Source organism: Hypomesus nipponensis, chromosome 18, assembly GCF_054491055.1.
Source record: "Hypomesus nipponensis isolate SF chromosome 18, ASM5449105v1, whole genome shotgun sequence".
Lineage (NCBI taxonomy): Eukaryota > Metazoa > Chordata > Actinopteri > Osmeriformes > Osmeridae > Hypomesus > Hypomesus nipponensis.
Genome location: NC_140378.1, coordinates 6,727,775 through 6,752,004, shown reverse-complemented (window position 1 = coordinate 6,752,004; position 24,230 = coordinate 6,727,775). Strand labels below are relative to the sequence as shown.

At 38.4% G+C, this 24,230-nt stretch overlaps 4 protein-coding genes across 4 annotated transcripts in view; all 4 read right to left on the bottom strand.

Annotated features, from left to right (window-relative positions):
• LOC146251767 (uncharacterized) overlaps positions 1–11,428 on the bottom strand; it is a 49,046-nt gene extending 37,618 nt beyond the window's left edge. The window contains exon 1 of the mRNA XM_084680609.1: positions 11,248–11,428. The gene's annotated coding sequence lies outside the window, so the exon portion shown is untranslated. The remainder of the gene's footprint in view (positions 1–11,247) is intronic.
• hoxc9a (homeobox C9a) lies at positions 1,439–4,676 on the bottom strand. The gene is made up of 2 exons (XM_084680585.1): positions 3,944–4,676; positions 1,439–3,036 (listed from the first exon to the last, which is right to left on the bottom strand). The coding sequence occupies exons 1-2, from the start codon at positions 4,512–4,514 to the stop codon at positions 2,792–2,794; spliced, it is 816 nt and encodes a 271-aa protein (XP_084536711.1). The 5' UTR covers positions 4,515–4,676; the 3' UTR covers positions 1,439–2,791.
• A 43-nt stretch (positions 11,429–11,471) lies between the features above and the next one.
• On the bottom strand, positions 11,472–15,137 carry hoxc10a (homeobox C10a). The gene is made up of 2 exons (XM_084680611.1): positions 14,315–15,137; positions 11,472–12,536 (listed from the first exon to the last, which is right to left on the bottom strand). Exons 1-2 carry the CDS (start codon positions 15,021–15,023, stop codon positions 12,259–12,261), a joined length of 987 nt encoding a protein of 328 aa, XP_084536737.1. The 5' UTR covers positions 15,024–15,137; the 3' UTR covers positions 11,472–12,258.
• A 5,417-nt stretch (positions 15,138–20,554) lies between these two features.
• On the bottom strand, positions 20,555–23,716 carry hoxc11a (homeobox C11a). The gene is made up of 2 exons (XM_084680099.1): positions 22,985–23,716; positions 20,555–21,534 (listed from the first exon to the last, which is right to left on the bottom strand). Exons 1-2 carry the CDS (start codon positions 23,670–23,672, stop codon positions 21,296–21,298), a joined length of 927 nt encoding a protein of 308 aa, XP_084536225.1. The 5' UTR covers positions 23,673–23,716; the 3' UTR covers positions 20,555–21,295.
• Between the last annotated feature and the right edge of the window lie 514 nt (positions 23,717–24,230).

The following is a 24,230-nucleotide window of genomic DNA, read 5'->3' as shown; positions in this document are numbered from 1 at the left end:
TCAATTATCCAAGAATCATTACCATTAGCATATCTTTACAACCTCTAAGCTATTTGTAGGAGTAGACTACTAGTAACAATAATTATTATAATAATAACAAAGTAATATTGATAATGAGATGCATTGTTAATTAAGCCTACTAAACATTTGCTGTTGTTATTAATGAGAATAATATTATTTATTATTAGCCTACTATTAGGAATATGTTTTGTTGTTTAAGGTGTTCACTTCATGTCTATTGTTGTAATAAAATGTTTAATTGTTAAATTATAACCAATATTACTATTGCAGTGACTGTTACTAGCTGTAACTACTGTCCTTTTATGAATCAATAAACTTTTATTTGTCAGAGTTTCTCTGTAATATATCTCTTTAATTTTGTTGTTTGTTAATTGTTACTTAAGAATTGCACTTATTTTATGGACACCCACTGTTACTACTATGTAGGCATATTGTTTAACATTACACTGAATTGTTTTCCTTAAAGTAGTGTTGCAATTGGAAGGTACGTGGATGTAATGTGCATCCATCAAATTTCATTAAAGACCTAAATGTTTTTCAAGGAGTAGCTAAGCCTTAAATGATCAAGATTATTTGTGATGAAAAAGTTTTAGGTAGCTTAAAGGACAATTTCGATATTACACATTGAACCGATATAGCTATAGTCTACTACAACCTTTAAACTAAGACAAAAACAAGAGCATCTTTGTATCGCGATGTAGGTCAACAATGTTTGTACATGAAACCTCCATCCCATTTCCTTACGACTTGGTGAATGAATATAGTGATCACTCTATCGCCAGTGGACAAGGCTACTCCCGTGTTCAAAATATGGATCAACAGCGTCATCTAGTGTCAAAGAAGGTCACTAACATGCATCCTCCCCCATACTTTTACAGTACCTCATCTGCAATCTAAGGATTGTTCATTTTTAAACGACATTCCGTATATTTTATTATACATACTTAGTCCTTACAATAATCGTAACCCACCATTAATCTTAACAATCTAGTGAGAAAGTGACAGTGCTCAAGCACCAAACGGTGGATGTGTGACTGTGACACACATTCGATGTGCAATTGTTTTAAATAGCTTTAATTTCATCATATAGCCAACTAGAGTAGGCATATATGCAGTGGGCCAAACCGTCAAACTAGTCCCCTTTGAACGAAGTTTCCTTTGAACGAGTCCACCATCAGCGTCCATTAAAACCATAAAGTAATTTAGCCCAGACGTCTAGCCGGTTAGTCGGGTTTGCTTTGTTCGTCTGCATTTGAGACAAACAACCTCCTACAGGGCAGTAAACCCAAGGTTTTTGCCCTAACTTGCGGAAATGCACTGGATTGGTCTTTGAAATTATAGCATCCTGTTCGTATTGTTTGCAACCACAAAAAGGCAATTTAGGCAGATCCCAGGAAACAAATGCCAGACATAGGAATTTGTTTAAAGAAGAAACGTTTATGTTTTGCTTCAGACATTCAATTAGGCTACGTTAAAATAATGTGATATCAATTGGAAATGGATATTTCATTCATGTTCTTTGAATTTAGGCAATTTTACACACATTCATTGACAAACAGCCATCTTTGATAGGCTACTTTTAGAATAAAGACACGTAGACTTGAATACAAGTTTTAGTGAAAGAGCTATAGCAAAGTGATTCTGAAAAATACAGTTTGACAATTTGATAATGGCCAAACACACAACTTTGGGTTAAATCAATGTCTGTCTATTGTTGGATTTATTTGATAGCGTATACCTTTATTCTGCTTTGGGCCTAGTGTACATTAGACCACCAGTGCAGGCCTACGTGGGTACTTTCTTTAGCGGGCAATGTGTGCTTTAAAACCTAAGCTGATGATAGACAATAAATGTCAATAGTGTCGAAATATTCAGTGTTGCATGTGCATACCTGGAACATGAATGATTGAGCTACTTTGTAACAAGTGTCTTCTCTAGGCATCATAATATGAACAATCACTGCTAAGTGTCAACGTATTAGCGACCTAATTAACACTCAGCAGTTTTCGTTGCATTCTGAAAACTCCCGCTTGCTGTCAATCTTCCCTATTTGGGACAGTAATTTCTCTCTGGAGCTCAAAGTCGAAATCTTTTTTCACATAGGTTACATTGCAACACGATAGGTCTATAAAGTTGACAAACCTTGAATGAAAAGAAGTAAGAAAACACAGGTGACTGATTATGTTTGTATATATTTGAGTGGGCCCATAACTACACTCTAAATGAAACTATACAATCAAAAATAACGTGAGATGCACATAATAGTGTACAACAACAACTACGTTATCACAAAGACAAAAGACAGACTTTTTCAGGTAGCAGATGTGCTGTTTCTGTTCAAAATGCAACACCTGCACAACATATAATAGAAATAAACATAAAAAGACATTCACAGGGACATCATAAATTATGGACTGATGAAATTCAAAAGATTTCAAGTATCTTCTTTCTTGTGGCTTGGGTAGTTCCTTAATTAGACTTCGACCTATACTCCAAAATGCTCTTGTATGTTACGTAGGCTATGCTATCCCAATAATCGATTAATCTTCTAAGTTACTGATGAAGTTTCCTTACATTTTTCAAAAATGAACAAAGTAAGGTGCACAAAAAAGTCGGCATTAAACAGATTTTCGGATTAATACAAAATAGATGACACAGACAAATGTGAAAGGAACATGGTCTATTTTGGTTTATCTTTGTTGTCCATGTTGTCAATAGTGGTTAGCATGGTTGTCTGATTCGGTCCATTACTACTGCAGCTGGGCCACATTTACTGTTCTTTGCTGTCAGATTTTTCCTTATTCATTTTCTTCATCTTCATCCGCCGGTTTTGGAACCATATTTTAACTTGGCGCTCTGTTAAGTTTAGGACTCTGGCAACCTCGTACCGGCGGTCTCTGGTAAGATACATATTGAACAAAAATTCCTTTTCGAGTTCGAGAGTCTGGTATTTTGTGTAGGGGCATCTCTTCTTTCTTGTTGACCGTGCGTGTATCCAGTTAGCGACTGGATTATCTGCAAATCAATACATTATATTTAAAACATAAGTCAAGCTGAGTCAGCAATATCAAACTTGAAACATTTAGAGAGGAAGAGAATCTAATGCACATACATATTGAAAAGGTCAGTGCCTCAATTTAGTTTTACAATCTACCATAATAACGTATGGTAATACATCATGTATAACTTAAGTGTGCCTATGTTTCTGGTGGTTTTGCATTGCTGCTATATACGTTTAAGAAGATTTTTCTGCATTGTACTTCCTTTCCAAGTTAATAGAAATGCTGTCGTAAAATACTCAATGCGCTTATTCACTTTATAGGCCCATAAAACGGGCCGTGGTTCAAGCCTTTACAAGACCGTAGAGAAAGTCCTCGAATATGTCCCAAACATTCTTCAAGTTGAGATATCTGTCTAAGCGCTAAAATCGAATAAATGGTAAGATGTCTGTATAGCCTATACATACAGTTACCTGGATAACACTTGATAGGCCTATATGAAGTAGCACAATTTAATTCTAAGTATCTCAATTTAAGTGCCAAAACTAAAAAAAATAAATGTTACAGAAAACATTTTTGGAATGTTTGCCAATTCGTATGCGTAAAATGAATTTGGCACTTGTTATGCGTAAGTGTTGAACGTATTGCGGTATCCAGCCAAAGTCATAGCCTCCCTAACAGCAGAGTTGTTTTAGAGTGCATTTTATAACCCCGCTTCTCGTTTTATAGCCCTACACTACTTTGTCTTTATAGTTTTTAGAGCTAGTCCCGAGCTGAGGGCATTTAGTTGAGGACAGAAAGGAGATGGAAACAACCTATAATCTCTTTTATCACAAACGCAAGCCTACATCTAAGCAAATGCAATAACCAGAATTGCAGCCGAACAACCCCCATAGCCGGTTGTAAAAGAAGCTTGAACTTACTCGGATCTAGTTCTGGCTTATCGTCTTTATGCTTCCCGGAGGGCAGGAGCTCCGACTCGGGAGAATGGATGTTTTGCTGTGTCTTTTCTCGGATGTCAGCGGATGGGCAGTACAGATACTCCGTATAGGTGCGTCCGTTGGAGCTCAGGCAGTCGCCGGCTCTGTGCTCCTGGAAGGCATCGGGCTTCAGTCCATAGTGTCTGCTATTCGTTGGATAGCCATGGAAAGGCATGGCAGCGGAGATCGGCTCCAGCCACGACCGCACATACCTCGAGTCTGTGCCTAAATGAGGTTGATGACTGTATGGATGGTACACCACTGAGGACTGGGTGTGAACAGGGGCCCAAGAGGTAGTAAAAACGGGTGGTTTCGGGGCGAAGCTACAGGAGGGATAGTCTCCACACTCCGGTACAAGAGACGACGGTCGAGGGCCGGTGGGGTGCGAACCAGGAGCTGCGAATCGTGCCGCAAGAACATCCTCAGATTCATGGTTGATCAAAGAATCCACATAGTAATTACTTATGGGACCCGTGGTCGACATGTCGAAGCTCCCCGTCTCTTTTACATGCATCCGATTATTATATGGAGTGTATGTGTACTTTTTTATCTACCCATAGAACAATCAAGGCAGGTAATTATTTCTCAAAGCTTCTCAAGCTGCTATTGGCTCCCTCACCAACACGTGATTATATTTACCCCCACAAACAGTGCACAGTGGATCAATGCGCGAGTTATAGGAAGGATACCAATGCACTTGAAAGGGATTTTAGAATATCCGTCTTCTTGTCGGAGACATCAGAGGTAAATTCAACCGTATACTATCTTTGCAATTTTAACTTATCTATAAAATTGGATTTCTAAAAGCATTTGTAATATTATAGACCTTGCCAACATTGGTTGTGCTCAAAATCATGGAAGGTACTATTTGTTGGTGTAATCAATCTCTGTCTAGCCTAATCTCTCCTTCTCCCTGCGCTCTGGGCGTAGGCCTAATGGGTCAGTATCAAAATAGATTATACAATCTTAGATAGGCAACATAAAGGGTTTCATATTCTTAATCAGTACGTTTAATATGACAGAACTCGTGTTACAAAAGTCATGCTTGCAAGTCGTCCCTGTTTCTTGGGTGAGTGATATAGCCTGTTGAAAGTCCACGTAGCCCTAATTTATCCAACAAAATAGACAGCAAAATAGTTTGTTTGGATCGCTAATGCATATTATAGTTGTTTTTCTAAGTTAGAATTGTTTAGAGGTTATAGGAGGAAACTGGTTATTTAACATGTTTCCAATACGCTATGCGGTCTACATTCAGCAAGTGGCCGTGCATGCTTTTATGTCCTTCAATAAATTTTTACGAGGACCATTTGATTGTTCATAAACGTGTCGTTAATAAGACTGCAGTTGAGTTCCTAGCTCAACATAAAACTAACACTGTGATAGCGAAGTCTCATCAAACAAGAACGTTGAGGACGCCATCGACAGTGGATAGGAGAAAGAGACAATAAAAGTTCGTTTCAGAAACAAAAAACAATAGCGCTCTAGTAGGTATGTATCCCATCTATACCATTTTGGCCTAGTGTATCAAGATTCATTTATAAACCAAAAAAAATGTTGAATTAAAGGCAAACGCTTTTGACGGCTGGGTGTTGAGAATTGACATTGATCGTGCTTTTTGCAGTAGTAGTGTGTATATAATTATGTGTGTATATGTGGATATTATTACCTGTGATATGTTGATATAATCACGTTTTAGCAAACGTTTAGCTTCATAGTTTTGACATCAGAACAAGCAAGCAAATACATGATTTCAAGACTTCAAAATAATGGCTTCGGCCTGCTCTTTACTTATATAGACACCTCAGACATACACATTCTATCAGAGATTATTCAGGTGGTCTAGATCTCAACTCGGAAACTGTTGCAAGCATTTCATACATATGTTAAGTCTATACATTCTTTGCAATCAATTATTTTAACAAGTTTCAATCTAGACTCATTTGGACATAGTATCATAGTTGTATTTCGCTACTTACTTTTCAACAGTTCACCGCAGATCTTTTCAATAGGCCTGTGTGGTTTATATTTAGCCTGCGTCAAATGTAGACTTCTTTGCTGTCAGATCCAGATTCAGCCTTTACATTTTAAACTCTATCAATGGATTTGTGTCTTATTAGCTACGTGAAGACCCCATAGTAGGTAAGCAGAACCTATAGTAAATAATATTGGAATATAAGGCTATATATTTAGTGGTAAAACTGCTATTAGCTATAGAGTAAACATTCAAAGGCATAGATGATGTTCTTATGTAGATTTTTATAATACACTGACCTGAACATGCTATTGAAATGTGTCCTTTATTTATATCTATTTAAGGAAAATCTCAAATTGTGAAAGTCAGACAGGTGAAAATTTCCAATAGGCTACGGTGATCTTCGCCCTAAACACAGTTCCGACCCATTTCCGTTTTTCTCATGACCAAGATTATCGAACTAAGGGGGTCAAATTTACTTACGTTTAGCATTCCATGTAGCCTTCTCAGTTCATTATCACAGCCTGGTTACTTTTTTTATTTTGAGATGCTTTCAGGTTTCAGAAGATTTCCCAAGAGGCTTCTGTCATGCACATGCTCTATATGAACAGACGTTGCATAAATAAACAACTGAAATAAGCGTTGTAGGGTATAACGTTTGTACCTGTAGGGCGATAATGCATTTGTCCTGTCTTCATGTTGCACTTGTTTGTCTTGTATTCTTATAATCCAAAATTTTATGTAATTTATTGATACTCTAATAAAATATGTAATCTGCAGATTTTTCTAGGCTACTGTGTTTTCTATATAGTTATTTTTTATAGGCTACACCTTATATTTAGACTCTGACCATGCTTTAACATGCTAGTACACCATACACACATGTACATTTAGCTGTGTAACACAGTTTAACATACACAAGTTTAACTTGTTGACCAACATTGAAGGACCATGCAGGAAGATATCTTGATATGTTGTGCGTATAGCCTAGACCTAGCATTGAATCCAAGTTTACTTATTGATTGCCTATTAGGCCTATGACTAGGGTTATTGCTAATGTTTGGTATAGCGATGTATAATGTCTTAACATATTAGTTAGGCCTTTATTATATCAACATGGTTTTCATTTTGAACACCACGGCAATACAAAGCTACACGTTATGACCGAGGGTAGGAAGCAGACTTGATTTTCACATATTCCATATTTCATATTTCCCAAAACAAAGCTATATTCATTCATGTTTAAAGGTTTTCATTAATCTCTAAAGGTTTTCACAACACTGTACACCAATCTCTCTTTCCATGTATTTCAGTTTTGCGTCCACAGCGATGGGACAACGAGGACAGATCATTCGGATCATGCAATTAAAATGATCACCTCAAACATCTTAAAAGCATCTTATAAGGAATCAAGTAGGCCTAATGTCCATGATGGCCAACTGATATTATATTTAGGTTTGTTGGTGGTTAAGTTGAGACTTTAAGACAAAGGTTTGGGCTCAAATAACTATAATATCACTAACTAGAACGCTGCGCGTTAATGTTGAGAGAAAATCGGTTGTCTCTGTTATTTAGATGATGAAATCTACGTTATTTGATGCTGTTAAAAAACACTTGATGTTCAGCGTTCCTTCAAGCGCATCTATTTATTCTTTGTATTTCTGTTAGGCCTTTAAATTTGGACTTGTAAGGCGCAACGTCACAGCAATTGCCCGAAGGGGCTACTGTACAGTGACCAATGCCACACAGCCTGGTCACCCAAAGGCAAAAGGGTAAAGGTAAAAACATGTAATGCGGATTCGGTAGCTTTATTTTTAGATCAGCAGATGTAGATGCATATTGCTATAATCATACACAGCGAACTTTATCAGGATATGACGAAATACAAGATGAAAAAGTAAATACATATCTGCCAGGTATTTGAGTTAAAACGGCTATATTAATAAAAATAACTGTCCGATTCAGTATATCGAGGCCGTGGAGTTTAAAACGGTTGTCTACGAGAAAAATATTGGATGAGAGGAGAACACCTCATGTATATGTTATGTTAATTTCTTACGTTATGCTTTAATTTCTTGTGACGATAATAGATTATATCCACTGGTATTAACCACCTTTGTGGAAGAACTTAATTGGCTACTGAATTACCTTCAATATTCAAAAGTAGGCTATCAAACTATGCATCTATGTCATGTCACGCATGTCAAACTATAGTATATTTTATTTTATCAAAGACCAATGTGTACCCACTCTAAGAAATAACTCAGAACTCACCAGCAACAGCCCGTACAAAAATCATTCATTCATTCCTCCATCAGGCTATTCGTCTGTACAATGAGTCTGGCTCATTGTACAGATGGCTGAGGTCACATCCGTATTATCTATGTGATGTTCTTGTGACTTTATGGTTGGTACTTGTATGTGTATATTATCTTTATATTGTCTTTATATTGTGTCTGCCCATATCTAATGCATCTATGTACTTGTGAATTTAGTTATAACTGTTTGATATTAATATGTACCGCAGTAATCTGTGTAAAATCAACACAATTCAGTGGTACATGCTCGACACATTGTGCACTGCGATTTGATTCTCAATTAAATTGAATTGAATTGAATTTACAACAATCTGTTTTCATGCCTCTGGTCAGTTTGGAAGACAGCCTTCATTTAGCTTTTGAACAAATAAAGACAGGCTACGGAACAAGCTGTCGGCTCTGCATTATTGCACTCTATATGAAAACTGGTCCAGATATGTTTTCCCAAATCGGTCAAAACATCTATTGCATTAGGCCTATAGGCCTATTATTAATATAATGTAAGCAAGCAAGCAAGCAAATATGCTACTCAGTTATGTGAAGCATACTGCACTAATTAAGTACGTTTAAGTTTACTAAAAATACGTTAACGTCACTCGTTACATTCAATCATACCGCACCTGTTTCTCAAAAGGGTTTGACAAAGGTTATGCTATCCCGTTTATGATGGCCTAATATTCCAATTCATTGCCGTCGGCCGATAATTGGGACACGGGGAACATCTCAAAGGTTTCAGCATTTTACACGAACGTGCCCCAAATAAAGTTCGAGTTCCATTACACTTGTCTGTACCACATAATGTACCATGGTATATCGACATGTACATGCAGCTTATATTATTGAACTTTGGTAATATAGTATAAAAACTAGATATACAAAAGTAGATCTCCTAAGGTGGCAAAAGATTTAATGCCTACGCTTGTTGTGTTTTAGGGCCCCTTTGCGTAATCTCAGTATGGGCAATCTGAGTTTTGTGGCGGCCGTTTCCAGTGCTGTAAACTCTTTGTCAGTGATGCATTCCAGAGAAAACACCATTCACCAAGCTGAATGAAAGTGACTTTGGATTCCAGACTGTCTCCTCCAGTGGCACAGCCGTCAAAAGAAGCTGGGTGGGTGCGGGGGGTTGAGAAAACAAGGCAAAATGGCGAGAAAATATAAACACTGTTCTCCCACGGAAGAAATTAGACTTGACTGTACAATATAAAACACGTCTAGTTTTTGAAGAAAAAAAAACATCACACAAATATTTTGCCAAAGGTTAGAAAACAGCCGTGTGTTAAACATCGGCTATCTTTTTTTGTAGTCCACATATTGATACACTTTTGATCCATCGTGACAAAGTTGACAATTATCTTCACGTCAGCTATGCAAGCAATCCCATGAAACCCATGCGCGCACAAATCACACATAAATAGTAGTAAGGCCTAGTGCTTCAAGGTATATCAAGGTAGGCCTAATAGTAGACAACATTGTAAACACTAAGCATTATCACTAAATACCTGATTGGGAACTGTTGTTTTAATATACGCCACTCACAATTAGCGTGCTCTTAAAAATGCATTTTAGGACAACTGACGGTGGTAAACAAAACCCCCAAAAATATAGGCCCTGTAAATATTACACGACTTGATCTCAACAAGTCATGCATTGGAAAACCAGAAGCTATTGGTGGACTGCTCCGCACACAATCTGCTATCCGAGCATACCTTAATAAATATGTGTATGTACACTGACAGTATCATTGACACAAAAGATGAGAAGCCGCTCCATGTACCTTAACATTTTGCGCTCCGGACACTTTCACACGGGCTTATTCTTTGTTGAAAGTAATACCATATCATTCATTTAATCACAAAAAAACTAGATTTGACAATCTAGATATTTTCTCCTGAAAATAAGCTTTTTTTTTGGAACTGGCATGGACTGATAAGCTGTAGCCTATGATAATGTGAGAAAACCTGCAACATGTCACACCTCTAGACATCTTTGGATAGTCTTTCTCTTCATAATATACAAATCTCGGTTCTTTTCACCAGTTTTTACATGCTGCTACAGTCAAATATTTCACTGTTGAAATAAGGAAATAAACCAATGCAGAAGAGCGTAAGCAGTTGAGAGGCAATACAAAGTGGTCGAAGTTTACCCCATGTTGTTTACAACCTATTCTCCCTCTGAGAGCCTTAGGACGTTTTACAGTCCACCACAAAAACAGCTAAGAAGGAAAACGTCTCTGTCCCGGCTATTGCTGCTCAGTTCATTTACAATGCCATTTGCGGGGACTTCAGTGCCTAGGGTGTAATTTAATGGAAATTGTCGCCCTTGATGAAGACGAACTGACGTAATCAAGGCAGTTTCTTGTTGCCGAGCCAGGAAGTGAATCCCAACAACATGAAACTACCTAAACCACGCTTCAGCTGCGCGCCGGGGAAATCCACAAGATGAACAAGCAATCAGCAAACTGCAACCAAATCAGCTACAAATTCAAAGTAAGAATTTAATACCAAGACACAGCGGTTATCCAAAATGACAACACGTTCATTGACATTCGTGATACTTTCTTCCTGGTGCTAAAACGCGTTTGTTGATGATAACCCCTTTAATATTTTGTAAACTAACAAATCAGAAGTGGAAAGGTTTATAATCAATTCAGAAAATGTATGAGAGAGAAAGCGTCAACTATTCTTGGATCTTATGCAACCATGAATCAGGCCTTGATGTGTAGGCTACTCGGCTGTGACACAATCAACCCGACTGAAGAAGAAAGGGCTATAGGCTCATAGCCCAACAGCAACCACAAGACCAACGGCAGCTAAAAAATGCTCGTCTCAGAACAGACACATCAGTTGCATTTATGTCATCCGTCCCACTATGCCAAGCATCCTCAAAAGGAATGCCAAGAAATCCCAATCAACAGACATGCCTTCCAGATTATAGATCAACATTAGATATTGCCTTACCTTCAAATTCACTGACATCTTCGTGGTCGTATTTATCCATACGTTGGTTGTTGTTGTTGTTATTGTTGTTGTTGTTTGTGGTTGTTGAATGATCCATTCCTTTTCTTGGTTGAGGTTGAGCTCATTATCCTGAATAGAGGGGCTGCTGCTTCCCGTGGAGCGAGCCGGTGAATCCAGCACATTGCAGTCTTTCTACTATGTGGATTAGCCCTCCTCCACACACCTTTAAACGCATCTTTTACTGCAGCAGCACATTGTATTTGCAGATCATAAAAACCACCCCCAACGCTTTCCAGTGCGAACCTGACATTACAATTTTATGACCTTGACTTACTGTGGTCACCTGGATAATATTTAAATCAACGTTATGGTCTCTCACTTATATTAAAACTGCCATGAACCCTCTCTCTACCATCCAGTCTCCCTCTCCTTCATTCTCAACAGCATACAGTGCCAGAGAGGAAACAACCTACTGAAGGACAAACTGTAGTTTATATCTTTCCAAATCCCATATTTTTATTCTTTTGGTGACGTTTTTCCCAGAGTTATAAAATGATGTATACTCATGTGCATGCAAATGACATCGCACGAGAATAGCTTTTACCAAAAAAGACTAAACAATTAGCCTAAACTATTATTGTGCACAACATTTCTCTGAGGTCAACAGCTTCTTTTATGACAACGGTTGAATTAAACAACTTGAAGTTGTGAAGAGTCAAATTTAGGCCTTCACTTTTACTCATGGACACTTAGGCCGGGGCATAACAGTTATCATTAGCCAATATGCAACAATGTTCACAAGGATCTAGTATATACATACTTGACCAAAAACCTCACTTTTTGGTATTGTTTCAAACTTGTTCAGTATATGAAGGCACGCTGTGTGTGTATGTATGTGTTTTAAGTAGCCTATTGTTTGTGGAGTGTCGTTGCATTTTTCTTTACAAGATACCGTTTGTTTGTATGTGAATATGTGTGTCTGTGTGTAATGGTTTAGAAATATTTTGGGGTTCAGGAGAAGTTAAAGACTGGTGTGAGCTCCCGACCACGACTTTCCCTATTCAGTTTCTTCAGTTTCATCCTTCGGTTCTGAAACCAAATCTTGACCTGCCTATCAGTCAGATTGATACTCTTGCTGATCTCCAGACGGCGCTCGCGAGACAAATACATGTTGAACAAGAACTCCTTCTCCAGCTCCAGCGTTTGATGCTTTGTGTATGGACATCTCTTCTTTCGTCCACTTTTGGCTTTAAGCCAGTTTCCCGTTGCGTTTTCCAATGAGCAGTCTTCTGCGGGGAGAAAATGCAAAACCAATTGCATTCATTTTTCTTTTTACAATGTGAAGTGCACTATTCAAGTTCAGTGCATGTCCAAAGTATCATATACACAGCTCAGATCCTACACACAAACCTGAATTAGTATTGCTATAATGCTATTGTTTTGATTTGAAAACTCAAGGATGTGCACACACCAACGCGCACACTCAGTAGGCCCACAACACTCAAACGAATTCTGGGGAATAACTGCACTCGATAGCCTAAAACGTTAAAATGTGTGGCCATAGTACAATGAACACTTACTACCGAAATATAGCATTACGCAACAGCTACAATAGTCTAGCACAGAAACTAAGGCAACTGAAAGACTGAGCCTGCATACAGGCTAAAGGCAACTCATGGTGGTGTACACTGTTCGCTTACCTTCGATAACATTATCAGAATGTTCACAAATAGTATATAGAACATGTGTAAATTATTTCCCAAATGAAGAGTTTCGGAGATGTTACTGAAAATTGTAAAGCCTAGTTGCTTGTTTTTGAATTACGTGTACACTCGGTTCGCAGCCGACACAAAACAGTGAGGAAATTGAATAAGCTAACTTATAACAGCTTAAAAACACTCAATAAAGGTTTGGAAGACTCTGACATAGTGAACCACCATAGGGCACACTTTTTCAAAATGTGTAGCCTACATATTGCTTAATAATTTGATGACTAGACAAAGGCAAAAAAGCAGTAGGCCGAGTTGGCTACCGTGGAGAAAATAGCCATAACCGTGGCGAAAATAGTCAAAATATAGCCAAGGACTTCTGAATCACATTCACATTTTCAACGTAATTTTTTTTTCATATCACATTTTTGTTCATAGCATTATAGTTAATACAATCATAATTACTTTCAAAAGGTATGTTCAACTTCTAGATTTTTATTTGCTTTGATTTTCGTTTGATAAAGTGTAGTAATGAGCCAACAGACAACACTTTGGCCATCAAGGTTAAATATAAATTGAAGAGCAAAATAAGCACAATAGGAGTAGTTTCCCTCATTCATAAAAAAACGTAACTAACAAATATATATATATATATATATATATATATATATATATATATAAATGATTTAGAAAACAGAAGATGTGTTAAATTAAACTTAGCTGCATTTGCGTCGTAAATGTACGCAGTACAATAAAGGCTACACCGTGGAATTACCCGTAATCTGTATTTCTAAAATGTACAAATAGTAATAATGATTCACAGTCAATGCTTATCCCACGACATTTTGCTCAGGTCAACCCAATGTGTATATGTGTGTGTATGTGTGTGTGTGTGTGTTTCTCTTCCTGTGTGTGTGACGAAGCAATAAGTAAGCACTACAGTGTGTGAGAGTGTTTATTTCAATGATAACTGCCCATCTCACATTCTCACATTAATAGAAAGGTGTTAAATTCCACGGCTTCTATAACCCCCTGCTAAGCAATGCTTGCTCGTATGTATGTTATGACTTCACCCCATTTAACGCAGAGCAGAAAATAGATGTCAATTGCAGTCCTATTCTAGGTATTTCATTGTATTTTACTTTAATCAACATCATTTTGCACAATTTAAAGGTTTCGGTTTTGTTGAAATTACTATTGCAATTAAACATTATTGCGGAGTGAAAGCATCGTGTGTTATAAAGGGTAAGTGCTATCTTTAAAAACAATTATACGAGTCAGTTTATTGTGTGTGTGGGAGAGAGAAGGAGAAAGTGAGTGAGAGAGCGATAGAGAGAGGGGGTGCTTTTGGGGTTTACCTTTAAAATCCTCGTCGGAGTTATCAGAACAACTGTCAGTCTTGGCCTGCTTCTCCCTGCTGACATTTCTCTGTTCTTGATCTTCGCCCTTCGAGGCCAGGAGTTTTGCGCCCTGGCTCGGTTTACCGACACTTTCCGTTGATTTACTTGGCGATGCAACAGATGTTGTTGGTTGGACCAAAGCAAAGTCTGGAGCGAATTGTAGCCTCTCTCGGCTGTACACTTGAGTTGTTTGGAAGCACTCCGGTGACGAGACAACGGTTTGGTCAGACTGGCTGTTGTCTCCAAGCCGGATGTAAGTGGCCGACTCGGTTACCTCTTCAGCCTTGCCACTGTCACTATAAAGACAACAAAACGCCTCCTCTTTGACGTTGCCCGCTGGAAACGAGCAAGGATGTAAACACCGGGCAACAGGTTGCTCGTTCATGCCAGTTTTGGACCCCGCACCCAATGTACCCACTTGAGATGACAGGTAAGGCGAATCTTGGTATGCACTGAGAGAGACACTTCCCAGAGGAACGTCATCTATTTTGACGAGGGACTGTCCAACTTTTCCCATATTTCTCATCACTGAACATCCATAGTCAGCAGCCGTTTGAATGTACATTCCAGGGTTGCCAGTATAGCTTTCACCTCGGTAAGAAGATGATCCTCCCATCAAGGAATCCATAAGGAAGTTACCTGCTGTTATGTTATTCGGGCATGCCATTTTTTAAATTGCTATTACAGTTCTTTTTTTGTTCCAGTGACATCGGCTTTGTCGAGGAGAATAAGGACAGTAGGACGCTGACATCTTTTGGGGGGCAAAAATATCAGTAACATAATTATGGATGCTAGGAGCCATGTCATGTGATTTTCAGACCAATCGAAATGTGGAAGTGGCCTTGATGCTCCAGACTGCGCTGACGTCAACGCGGTCAAGTTGGTAGTCAGATGATGTTTTGCGTGGAGCAAGGGCGCCATCTAGTCGAAAAAAGGACGCAAAGACAGCATACAGACAGGCAGGAGAACAAAGAGATGTGAAGGATTTTGCAGGCATGTTGCTAGGTTTTAGTCGAACTGATAAAAACTCAGTGAGGCTATATGCTTTAACTGCATAGATGACTATAAATAGCCTATGCTTTGCTGTTGATGAATAATAGCCTACATTTTGTGATGAATGAGCGGATGAATATATTATTATGATTTGAGAACATGTTACTTTTAGGCCTAGGTTCAAATATAATTTTAAACATAGAAATTGTCAACAATTAAAACATTGAAACGTTTAATATATAGCCTTACCTACAGTAAGGAATGGCAGTACATGTGAGCATTTTAATGTCCAAATCGATGGTTTTACTGTTTGTAGAGCATGTCAAACGCCAAGCGGATTCATAAATAGCCTACTTTTCTCTTTCAAAACTGACCCGGCTGTGCCGGTATAGGTGTATCTTGTTAACATTAATTTCAGTAGGCCTTACACAGCATATTTGCTTCGTTTCATTCTGAACAGGAAATACATCAAATTGCAATAGGCCTGTGCTTATTCTAACTGTAAAACATCGGGTTAAGGTTGGAGTCGTCATGGTAAAGTCTTCTGTGTAGCCTACTCATTGTTGAAAAAAAACAACCGAAATAGGCTGGTTAACTTTTAACAAATCTTGCAAAGGATATATTTACTGAACATGCTATCACGTAGGCCCTGAATAGCCATAATGCATGTTAAATCTTTTATGTGCTAGAAATGTCCAAATTTCATAACACAAAGTGACTAGCTTAATATTTTAGGTTTTGTAAGATCATTGCCTATTTCTACGCAGATTGCATTTTAAATTGGAAGGTCCGTCTCCCCATGGTATGTATTTCGATATTATGCTAAATAATACCGAGTCTCTATTTGAGGGAAAAAAGGGAAGAGCGTTGGATACTCTTTATCTCGTGAAAATGTAGGACATTATTAGTAGCTATATCCACAACAAACTCTTCAATTTTTATCTAGTAAATGTGTTCCATTAGTTTTAGCAATAGGAATATAGACCAGTCGTAAAAACGATCTAAATAGGGCTACCGCGGCTCAGTAGACCACAAAGGACCGGTTTTAACAGCTAACGATGCAAATAGCTGTACTGGGCCCAAGCATGCCGGGTTTATGGCACACATGTACCTAACCTCAAAGACCAGGCTAGAATACTATGTTTTTAGCAACGACCCTCTATGACAGGAGATTATATTTAGCAAACTATTTGGAAATAATATGACAAAAATATGTTAACCCATATGTTTAGATATAATCTACATCGAAAAGACCTAAATATCCAACTGTTTGGCCAGATTTACGCTTAGTCTAGGCTATATGGTGTTTTGTCTTTACACAAATCTAGACTGTAGACTTTCAACAGTACCTATTGCATAATCCATTCAGAATTAAGACAATTTTTTAATCTCCTCATACATTTAGCAGAGGTTAAGATATATAAAAAAATATAAGCATACAATTTCATGTCCTCGGTTAGTGGATTTCAAATGATCCACACTGTATAACTATTTCTTTTTATTCAGAATTGTTTTCAATGAAATTGACCGTGATAGATTTATATTCAGTATTAGTTCAAGCTTGGCACATCTTGTTGACATATGTAACCAATGATATATATGCTCAGTGGATTGGGAAAAAAGTAATTGTGATTTGCAGGATGTCCTAGCGAGGAGTAGCCTAGGTCCTGATGTAAAATGCTGTCGTGCACAACACCCACATTTCTGCATATCATAAAAATACATTTGAACATACATACTGTACAATTGTATGCCTGCCAAATGTTTGTGTGTTTGTGCATGTAAAAAAGCTGCATTCATGTGTTAAATTAACGTGTGCAATAAAGTAGGCTATCCTACATTATGTTAATTAGTAATGTTTCACATAGTTGTTTCGAATATCTTGTTCAATGTTGTATTTTGGGAATACAAGGGAGTAGCAACATTAAACTTCATCCATAACAACAGTCTTTTGTACAATTTTTTATAAACAGAATACGCTCAGAGATTATAACAAATATTATTTAGAGCACGTCATTATTTTAAGAGGACAACATTGGCGCAAGAGCAGTGGGCGCACGAAGGGAAAACTATAATCTTGGAGTAAAATACAATGTTTTAGTTCTTGATCCGACTAAAACGACTCGTCAACATTTGCTGTAGGCCTATTTGTTACAGTAAAAAAAAAATCAGGTTTGTCATCTAATGCAGTCCATTTTCCTCTGCCACAACTTCACGAGTCTCACCAAGGCCTGGACAAAAATATTTAAACCATTTACCAACCACAGTGTTAAATCAACGACTGTGGAATCAAGAAACCGACAATTCTGTTCATTGCAGTCTATTAAATGCCTCTCCAGGTTGATGTAATAAGGTTCAGCCGTGTGCCCTCTATTGCAGTCCTCCGAGCACCCCACACGCAATTCTGAATTTATGATTGCAGCATGTACGTCTTTAAGGCAATTATAAGATCAAAAAGAGGAAACAAAGCAAAGAACATCGGTGTCATGTTAAATGTAGACATCACGTAAGACCACACACAAGACCAGCTAATTTCCCCAAATGTAAAGTTTTACATCACGTCCAGGGTACAATGTGTTCCATTCGTGTGTCTAAAATAATTTGTCACATCTTTAGAAATTAGAGCAGAATTACAAGTAAGCAGTTCTGTGACAATTCAGTGAGCTAGTGTCATCCAACTAATTTGCCTCGGCAGTCATGTTGTTTTTGAAACGGGCCTAGATAGGGTACATGAATGATGCATTTCAATTGACATACAAACTAAAACGTAGCAGCTGTCTATATTTTGAAGAAGGATCCACAAGACATTTATTTGCAGGCATTTTTAGTTCACATTTATGCTTTCACATAGGCTGTTTTTTGAGAGGTTTGCATGGGATGTTCTGTTGTCCTCTGCGTAATTGCAGGGTTTACAGCAAAGGTAGCAAAATAGAACGTACAATTACTATTGCCTGTTTATATAACTAATCATTAACGTGGAAGTGAATTAGCTTGTCAGATTTACAGACCTATATTCATTAGCTTATCATACTTGGCAACAACAATAACAACGACAATGACAATGACTAGAATCATACTACAATTTCTATCACAACTCTAAAAATGTTTTTTTTTTTTTATACGTTAACAAACAAATTTGATTCAATTTGGTCGTCCTTAGATTTGAAACATATCATCACACACCATGCATCTTCTCACACGCACTCTCTTCATGCTGACAGTTTAATATGTGTATGAAAACTGCCATGGTCCAAATACAGGTAGCTTGAACATGCATCCGCAAAGTCCGGTATATATTCAACCGTCGACACTTTTGCCCACAAAAACAGAAAATTGTCAACCTAGAATACTTAAGCTAAATCACGGCTTGAAATCCTAATGAAACGTTATACTAACAGAAGTCGAACATGGCTATCCCTGGTGTGAAATAGAATCGGGGAGTATCCTAGCCCCCTTGTGGTTGACAGAGAGGCAGTTTCAGAATCATCTCGAGGATGTTGACGTTGTGTGGCAGAAAAAGTCCAACAAATCTCACACGTCATCCTCCAGGGCCAAGGTTGGCGGGTGTGACAAGACAAGTCCTTGATCTCCGCTGTGCACATATCCCTCCCCTTGTCACAGCACACCCTTCTTTCGCATAGACTGGAAGCTGCGGCTTACAGCCATGGAGGCATTGTGGCCATACACACACATACGCATACACAGTATGTTTGTGTATCAAAAATCGCTGGTGCAGACACAAATGAACGCCCCCCCCCCCTCCCCACGTACATGCCAATAACACACACACAAACTGTAGACTTCTAATTAAGACGGGAACGCAAACAACAACGAAAACACACAAACATTACTTATAACGTTATTGAATTGTAGGCAAACAGATTTCCACTCCTCTACATATTACCGAATGTTACTTACGCAAACCTGCGAAAAATATCAGGTAAAGCTCATGCCAACATGTTATAAACCGTCTCACGCATGAAAACATATACATTTTACAGGGACAATAAAGTGTATTTACTGGGCGTGCTAAGGCTGGCAAAGTTACCTGCTGTAGTTTAATGCGAGGGTCAAAGTTGGGCTCTCTACACATTCCTTTTTCTGTTCCCACTCCCTCTCATTGGTTCATTCCCCTCCTGCACACATTTCCGGGCTAAAGGGGCTCCTTGATTCCACTTTATTGCAACGGGTTAAAGGTGAAGGCCTTGACATTATTGAAGTTCAAAGACTAGGCTACATTTAATTATAAATTGTACTTAATGCACACACGTGCAATCTACATGCACACATGTCGACAGAAACTCACAAGAACGCATTAAAAGAAAAGGAGAGAGAGAGAGAGCAACAGAAAGAGAGAGAGAAAGTGACTGGACCATTTCCTTCTTTACCATATTACATTCAGACCACCTGGTCCAATTAGTCAACAATTAGTGTAAAAATTGTTAATTTGGAATTTGGAAAGCGTCTAAATGATGCGTGTGGACAGCTTTGACTTAACTCTCCAATACGCAATTCTAAGTCTACATGAGAGCGGGGGAGCTGGAGGCTGGACTATATGTGAGGGGGTTGGGTGGTTGACGTTGTGCACAGGCCCGAGTTCATGTTGAAACCTCTTGCCAAGTTTTCTGTTCGGACAGTCTTGCTTGTTTACTATTTACTGCGGAAGTGAATACCATTCCACCAGAACAGACGGTGCAATTAAGAGACAAAATAGCCATTTAGTGCCTCTGTCTTTATGGCAGTGTCTAGACTACAAGAGTAGAGATTCCATTTAGTGGGCACTAAGCAGGTTATCATGTCCCTCCTTTTCTGTGCGTGTCTGAGATGTAGTTTCTAGCTTGTGTGCTTCCTAATGCTCAAACGCGCACTCTTCGAGCTTTATTTGGTCCGTCTATTGAGTGTGCAATGTAAGTGTGTTGGCGTCGTATTTATCCCATTCTCTAATCTTCAACTCAATATTTCTATAAAATACATTGATAATTTCAGCATTATGCATTTTACCAGATGTGTCGAATATGATCCACATTAAGTGTCCCAATGAAAGTTAATCAATAGTCTAGGTATAGGCTCACACACGCAGGCCCACTCCCAAAAATCCCAAATGGTGTAATCAAAAATACCTGTTGGCTGGTTCACTTTACTCTGTTCATTATGGATTTAATAAAACCGCCACCATATTCTGTTGATTATTTTGCTTTATTTCAGTATTTTTATATTAATGATACACAGGCCCAACATCACTGTCATCTTTTAAAGAAAAAAACACCACATTTTAAGCGAATAATTTAAAAGAGTGTTGACATTAAAGCTAATAAAGTTGTCTGGGCAGTGTACAGAAAATAGCAGCGGGAAAGGGTAAAGAAGATTGAAACTTAACATATTTACAGTCAAGAATGCACATTGCATAGTCTGTACAAGAAATACATTATTACAGGTTTAACAGGTCACTGTTGTCGATGTTAAAATGTGGGCTCAACCAATTAAAGGCGACTCTGTCTGAAAAGAGGATAATCTACTGGTACACTAGGCTATACAAGGACCAGAACATTTCAGATTGCCTATATCATGGCTTTCAGATTGTAACATTTTATAGAATGTTCAAAATAATAGACCCACCCGTGATGTGTCGCCTACAATATCCAAATAACACAATTAAGAATCTGATAAATAGACGCAAATTTTAATAGTCGAAAACAACATATACATGATTATCCTACTCATCCGTAAACCTGTGTGAAATACACGTTCCTTGTGGTTACAGGAAAATGGCAAATTAGCCTGTAGACTACTAACACCAATGTTTGAGAAACAAACAGGCTCAGCTCGTAAGGTTTTGTTTGCATTAGCCATTATGTGTATAACTTGACTTTGTTGTTAGTCATGTTGAGAACTCTATGAAAATGGAGTGTCTTTTACCTAGGACTAATTTTGACGTGAGCCGTCTGTTCACAAAAGAGGGTTTCCCGAAAAATATTGCAAGCGATCTCTGCTTAATTTCTTTTCTTTCATTCTTCGATTCTGAAACCATATTTTAACTTGTCGGTCAGTAAGATTCAGCATCCGGGAAAGCTGCAGTCGTTTCTCCTTGTTGATGTAAACATTAAAGAAAAATTCCCGCTCCAATTCTCGAATCTGAAATTTGGAGTATGGACACCTCTTCTTCCTTGTACGAGGGGTACCTGAATCTGTCAAAAAGGAAGAGCCATAATCAGTTACTTTGCATCATAACATGCATTAGATTTAGTTAGCCAACATGATGATGCTATTTATGGATTAATGTACGTTATGGAAATTTGAGTGCCAACTATACCATTTTAGTCACCATCCTACACCTTTTGCGCGTAGGCTACCAGATAAATCAGCTATAACGAGTGTTAAATGTTCCAACCACGAAGCGAAGAATATCATCTTACGTGATGTAAGTACGTGTTTATCTGTCACATACATAAAATAACAAAACAATACATCCCCCCAGTTTGCGTTCGATTTATTTTGAACTAATAATTCAATTCAAACACTAAAGTGGCGGATGAAAAGGACGAAATAATGTTTACATGAGATGTGAATCAGTAATAGCCTACTTGCAGTCTCGTATAGCCCACATTGGTTTTAGATATAAACCACCCATCATAGTTTATAAACGACATGAACAAGGTTAATTAATTAGACTACAAACAATAATCCTCTTCAAGTCGTGAAGCATTATTAGGCTACATTACGCACCAGTTTCATTGGCATCAATAGGGCCTGCGTGTATCAATAGGCCTACGGATCTAGTATGGAATTGACTTTAATTTCATCAAACTTTAAAACTCGAGGAAAATAGTATGTCACAATAATTTTGGACCTGAATGTGTTACTGGAAACTGATAACACAAAGGATTGGTTTTGATATCAAGGTTTTGTACTTCGCAAAGAACACTTTCTGCCTGATTCATGCATACGCTACTCCATAGACCATAACATAGGATGTTTTAAGGCTGATTCGTCGAGGCAGGTATCTGAGATTTCTCCGAAGTAATCACAATACTCATTAAAACTTACCATCAGATTGATAAGCTACAGGTTATATAGACAGAGAGACGTACATGAACATAGGCAGAAAGAGATAGGCTACAAATATGTCGACACACATACAGTTAGACACACACACACACACACACACATTATTATAGATATATAGAAGTATAAATATATATATATAGATATATAGATAGACACCAAACCACCAAAAAGTGTTTGATCTCACTGTATGTCTTAAAGTGGGCATAGCTATAGTGCTAAAAGAAAATTCACATGACGCCAAAAGCAATGTTCTGCCCAATTGGTTTTTACTCTCGACAGCCCAACGAGAAAATCCCTTAAAATGCCCAACGCAAGTTCATGATCAAAGTTAGCATTTGTCACAATAGCGCGCTCTTAAAATTTCACAGACTCCACGATAGAAGCGTCTGTGTATAACATCCCTTTTTTTCAAAGCGCTTTCCCATCGTAAACATTCTTCTCGTTGGAAGAAAGAGCTTTGTAGGTTATAATAAAATCCTTTGAATGCTTATAAAACTCCACATAAAATCTGACCGACAAAACACCGGGCTAGTCCCCTAACCTTTCCCCATTTACAGCTTCGGTACCTACTCGAGTGGCTGTTCTTGCTAGTGTTGCCTTCCTTGGTGGCTGTAGAAGTACACGAGCCTGAATTTGTATGTTCCTCCTCATCTTCGGCGTCCTTCTCCTGATCTTGTGCGCCTGGTAGAGCGGTGTGCTGCTGGGACTCGCTCTCAAGCTTGTTCGCTTCGCCTTTTTGTAAACAATTGTCTGACTGATTGTCCGTGCTGCAATATGCAGTCTCAAAAAAGCGATCGAAACCTTGAGGGAGGACGTTGTTTTTCCCCACGCCGGAGTAAAATCCTGTCGAGGGGTGATTGGAACTCGGATGGTGGTGGTGGTGGTGGCTGTACACACTCTCGTTTTTCATAAGCATTTCTGTCATGGTGGATGGCGGAAGGCAATCCCTGTGCACCAGATCTTCTCCTGAGTAGCACGGAGCATAGTTGCTTCTATGGTGCCATTTACTGGAGGGGTCCAATCCGTAGGAAACTTCCCGCACCGGTTGTACTTGTGACAGATTTGTGGAATATGGGTAGCTTATTTGCCGCGACGGGGCCTGTGGAAGAAAAGACGAGACGGCTGAAAATTCAGGGACGTAGTAGGTGCAGCTGGGGAGGTAGATGTTCGAGGCGCAGCCTGTTCTGTCCCCAAATTCGGATGTCCGGTCTTTGCGCGTCTGGGAGCAGAAGTTGCCCAGATTCACCGAGTTAAACATCTTTCCCTCGTACTCCGTACTATAGATAGATGTTTTGGATTCGAACTGCAGAAGGGGAAAAATTGGGAAGGCAAGATGACGCGCAATCCGTCTAAGTCGCCCCGAGACACGTGATCGAAAGTAGATATTGTCATATATCAATTTGGAACACTTGGATGTGTAGGAGTGGTTCGCTTAGGTAAGATCTAGGAGGTTCAAACGATTAATTTTCAAAACACCACAGGAGCACTAAGAAAACTAGTAACAGATTCCTGTTTGTTGGCTTATGCCATTGGCAATTACAAAGAGAACATTATGTGTTTACTTACACTATATGGTTAGTACTAGCATAGCATAGCATAAGCATCTGCCTTTAATAGGCTATAGACCATAGAGTGGCCTACTGTAAAAGGTATAGCCTTTACACAGGTAAGATGTATTGTTTATTACTGCAATGATCTATAACAATATTACGATTGTGGTGCTATTATTATCATTATGAAATAACTTTTATACTTTTATACTACTAAATAATAATAGTAGTGGTCTTAGTCGTAGTAGCCTACTTTTACAAAAAAT

Coding starts and splice junctions, on each gene's coding strand:
- hoxc10a (XM_084680611.1), bottom strand. CDS start 15,023: ATGGCATGCCCGAATAACATAACAGCAGGTAACTTCCTTATGGATTCC. Junction 12,537..14,314: donor CTCCGACGAGGATTTTAAAG/GTAAACCCCAAA, acceptor TTCTCCCCGCAG/AAGACTGCTCATTGGAAAAC.
- hoxc11a (XM_084680099.1), bottom strand. CDS start 23,672: ATGTTTAACTCGGTGAATCTGGGCAACTTCTGCTCCCAGACGCGCAAA. Junction 21,535..22,984: donor TAGCAAGAACAGCCACTCGA/GTAGGTACCGAA, acceptor CCTTTTTGACAG/ATTCAGGTACCCCTCGTACA.
- hoxc9a (XM_084680585.1), bottom strand. CDS start 4,514: ATGCATGTAAAAGAGACGGGGAGCTTCGACATGTCGACCACGGGTCCC. Junction 3,037..3,943: donor TAAGCCAGAACTAGATCCGA/GTAAGTTCAAGC, acceptor ATTGATTTGCAG/ATAATCCAGTCGCTAACTGG.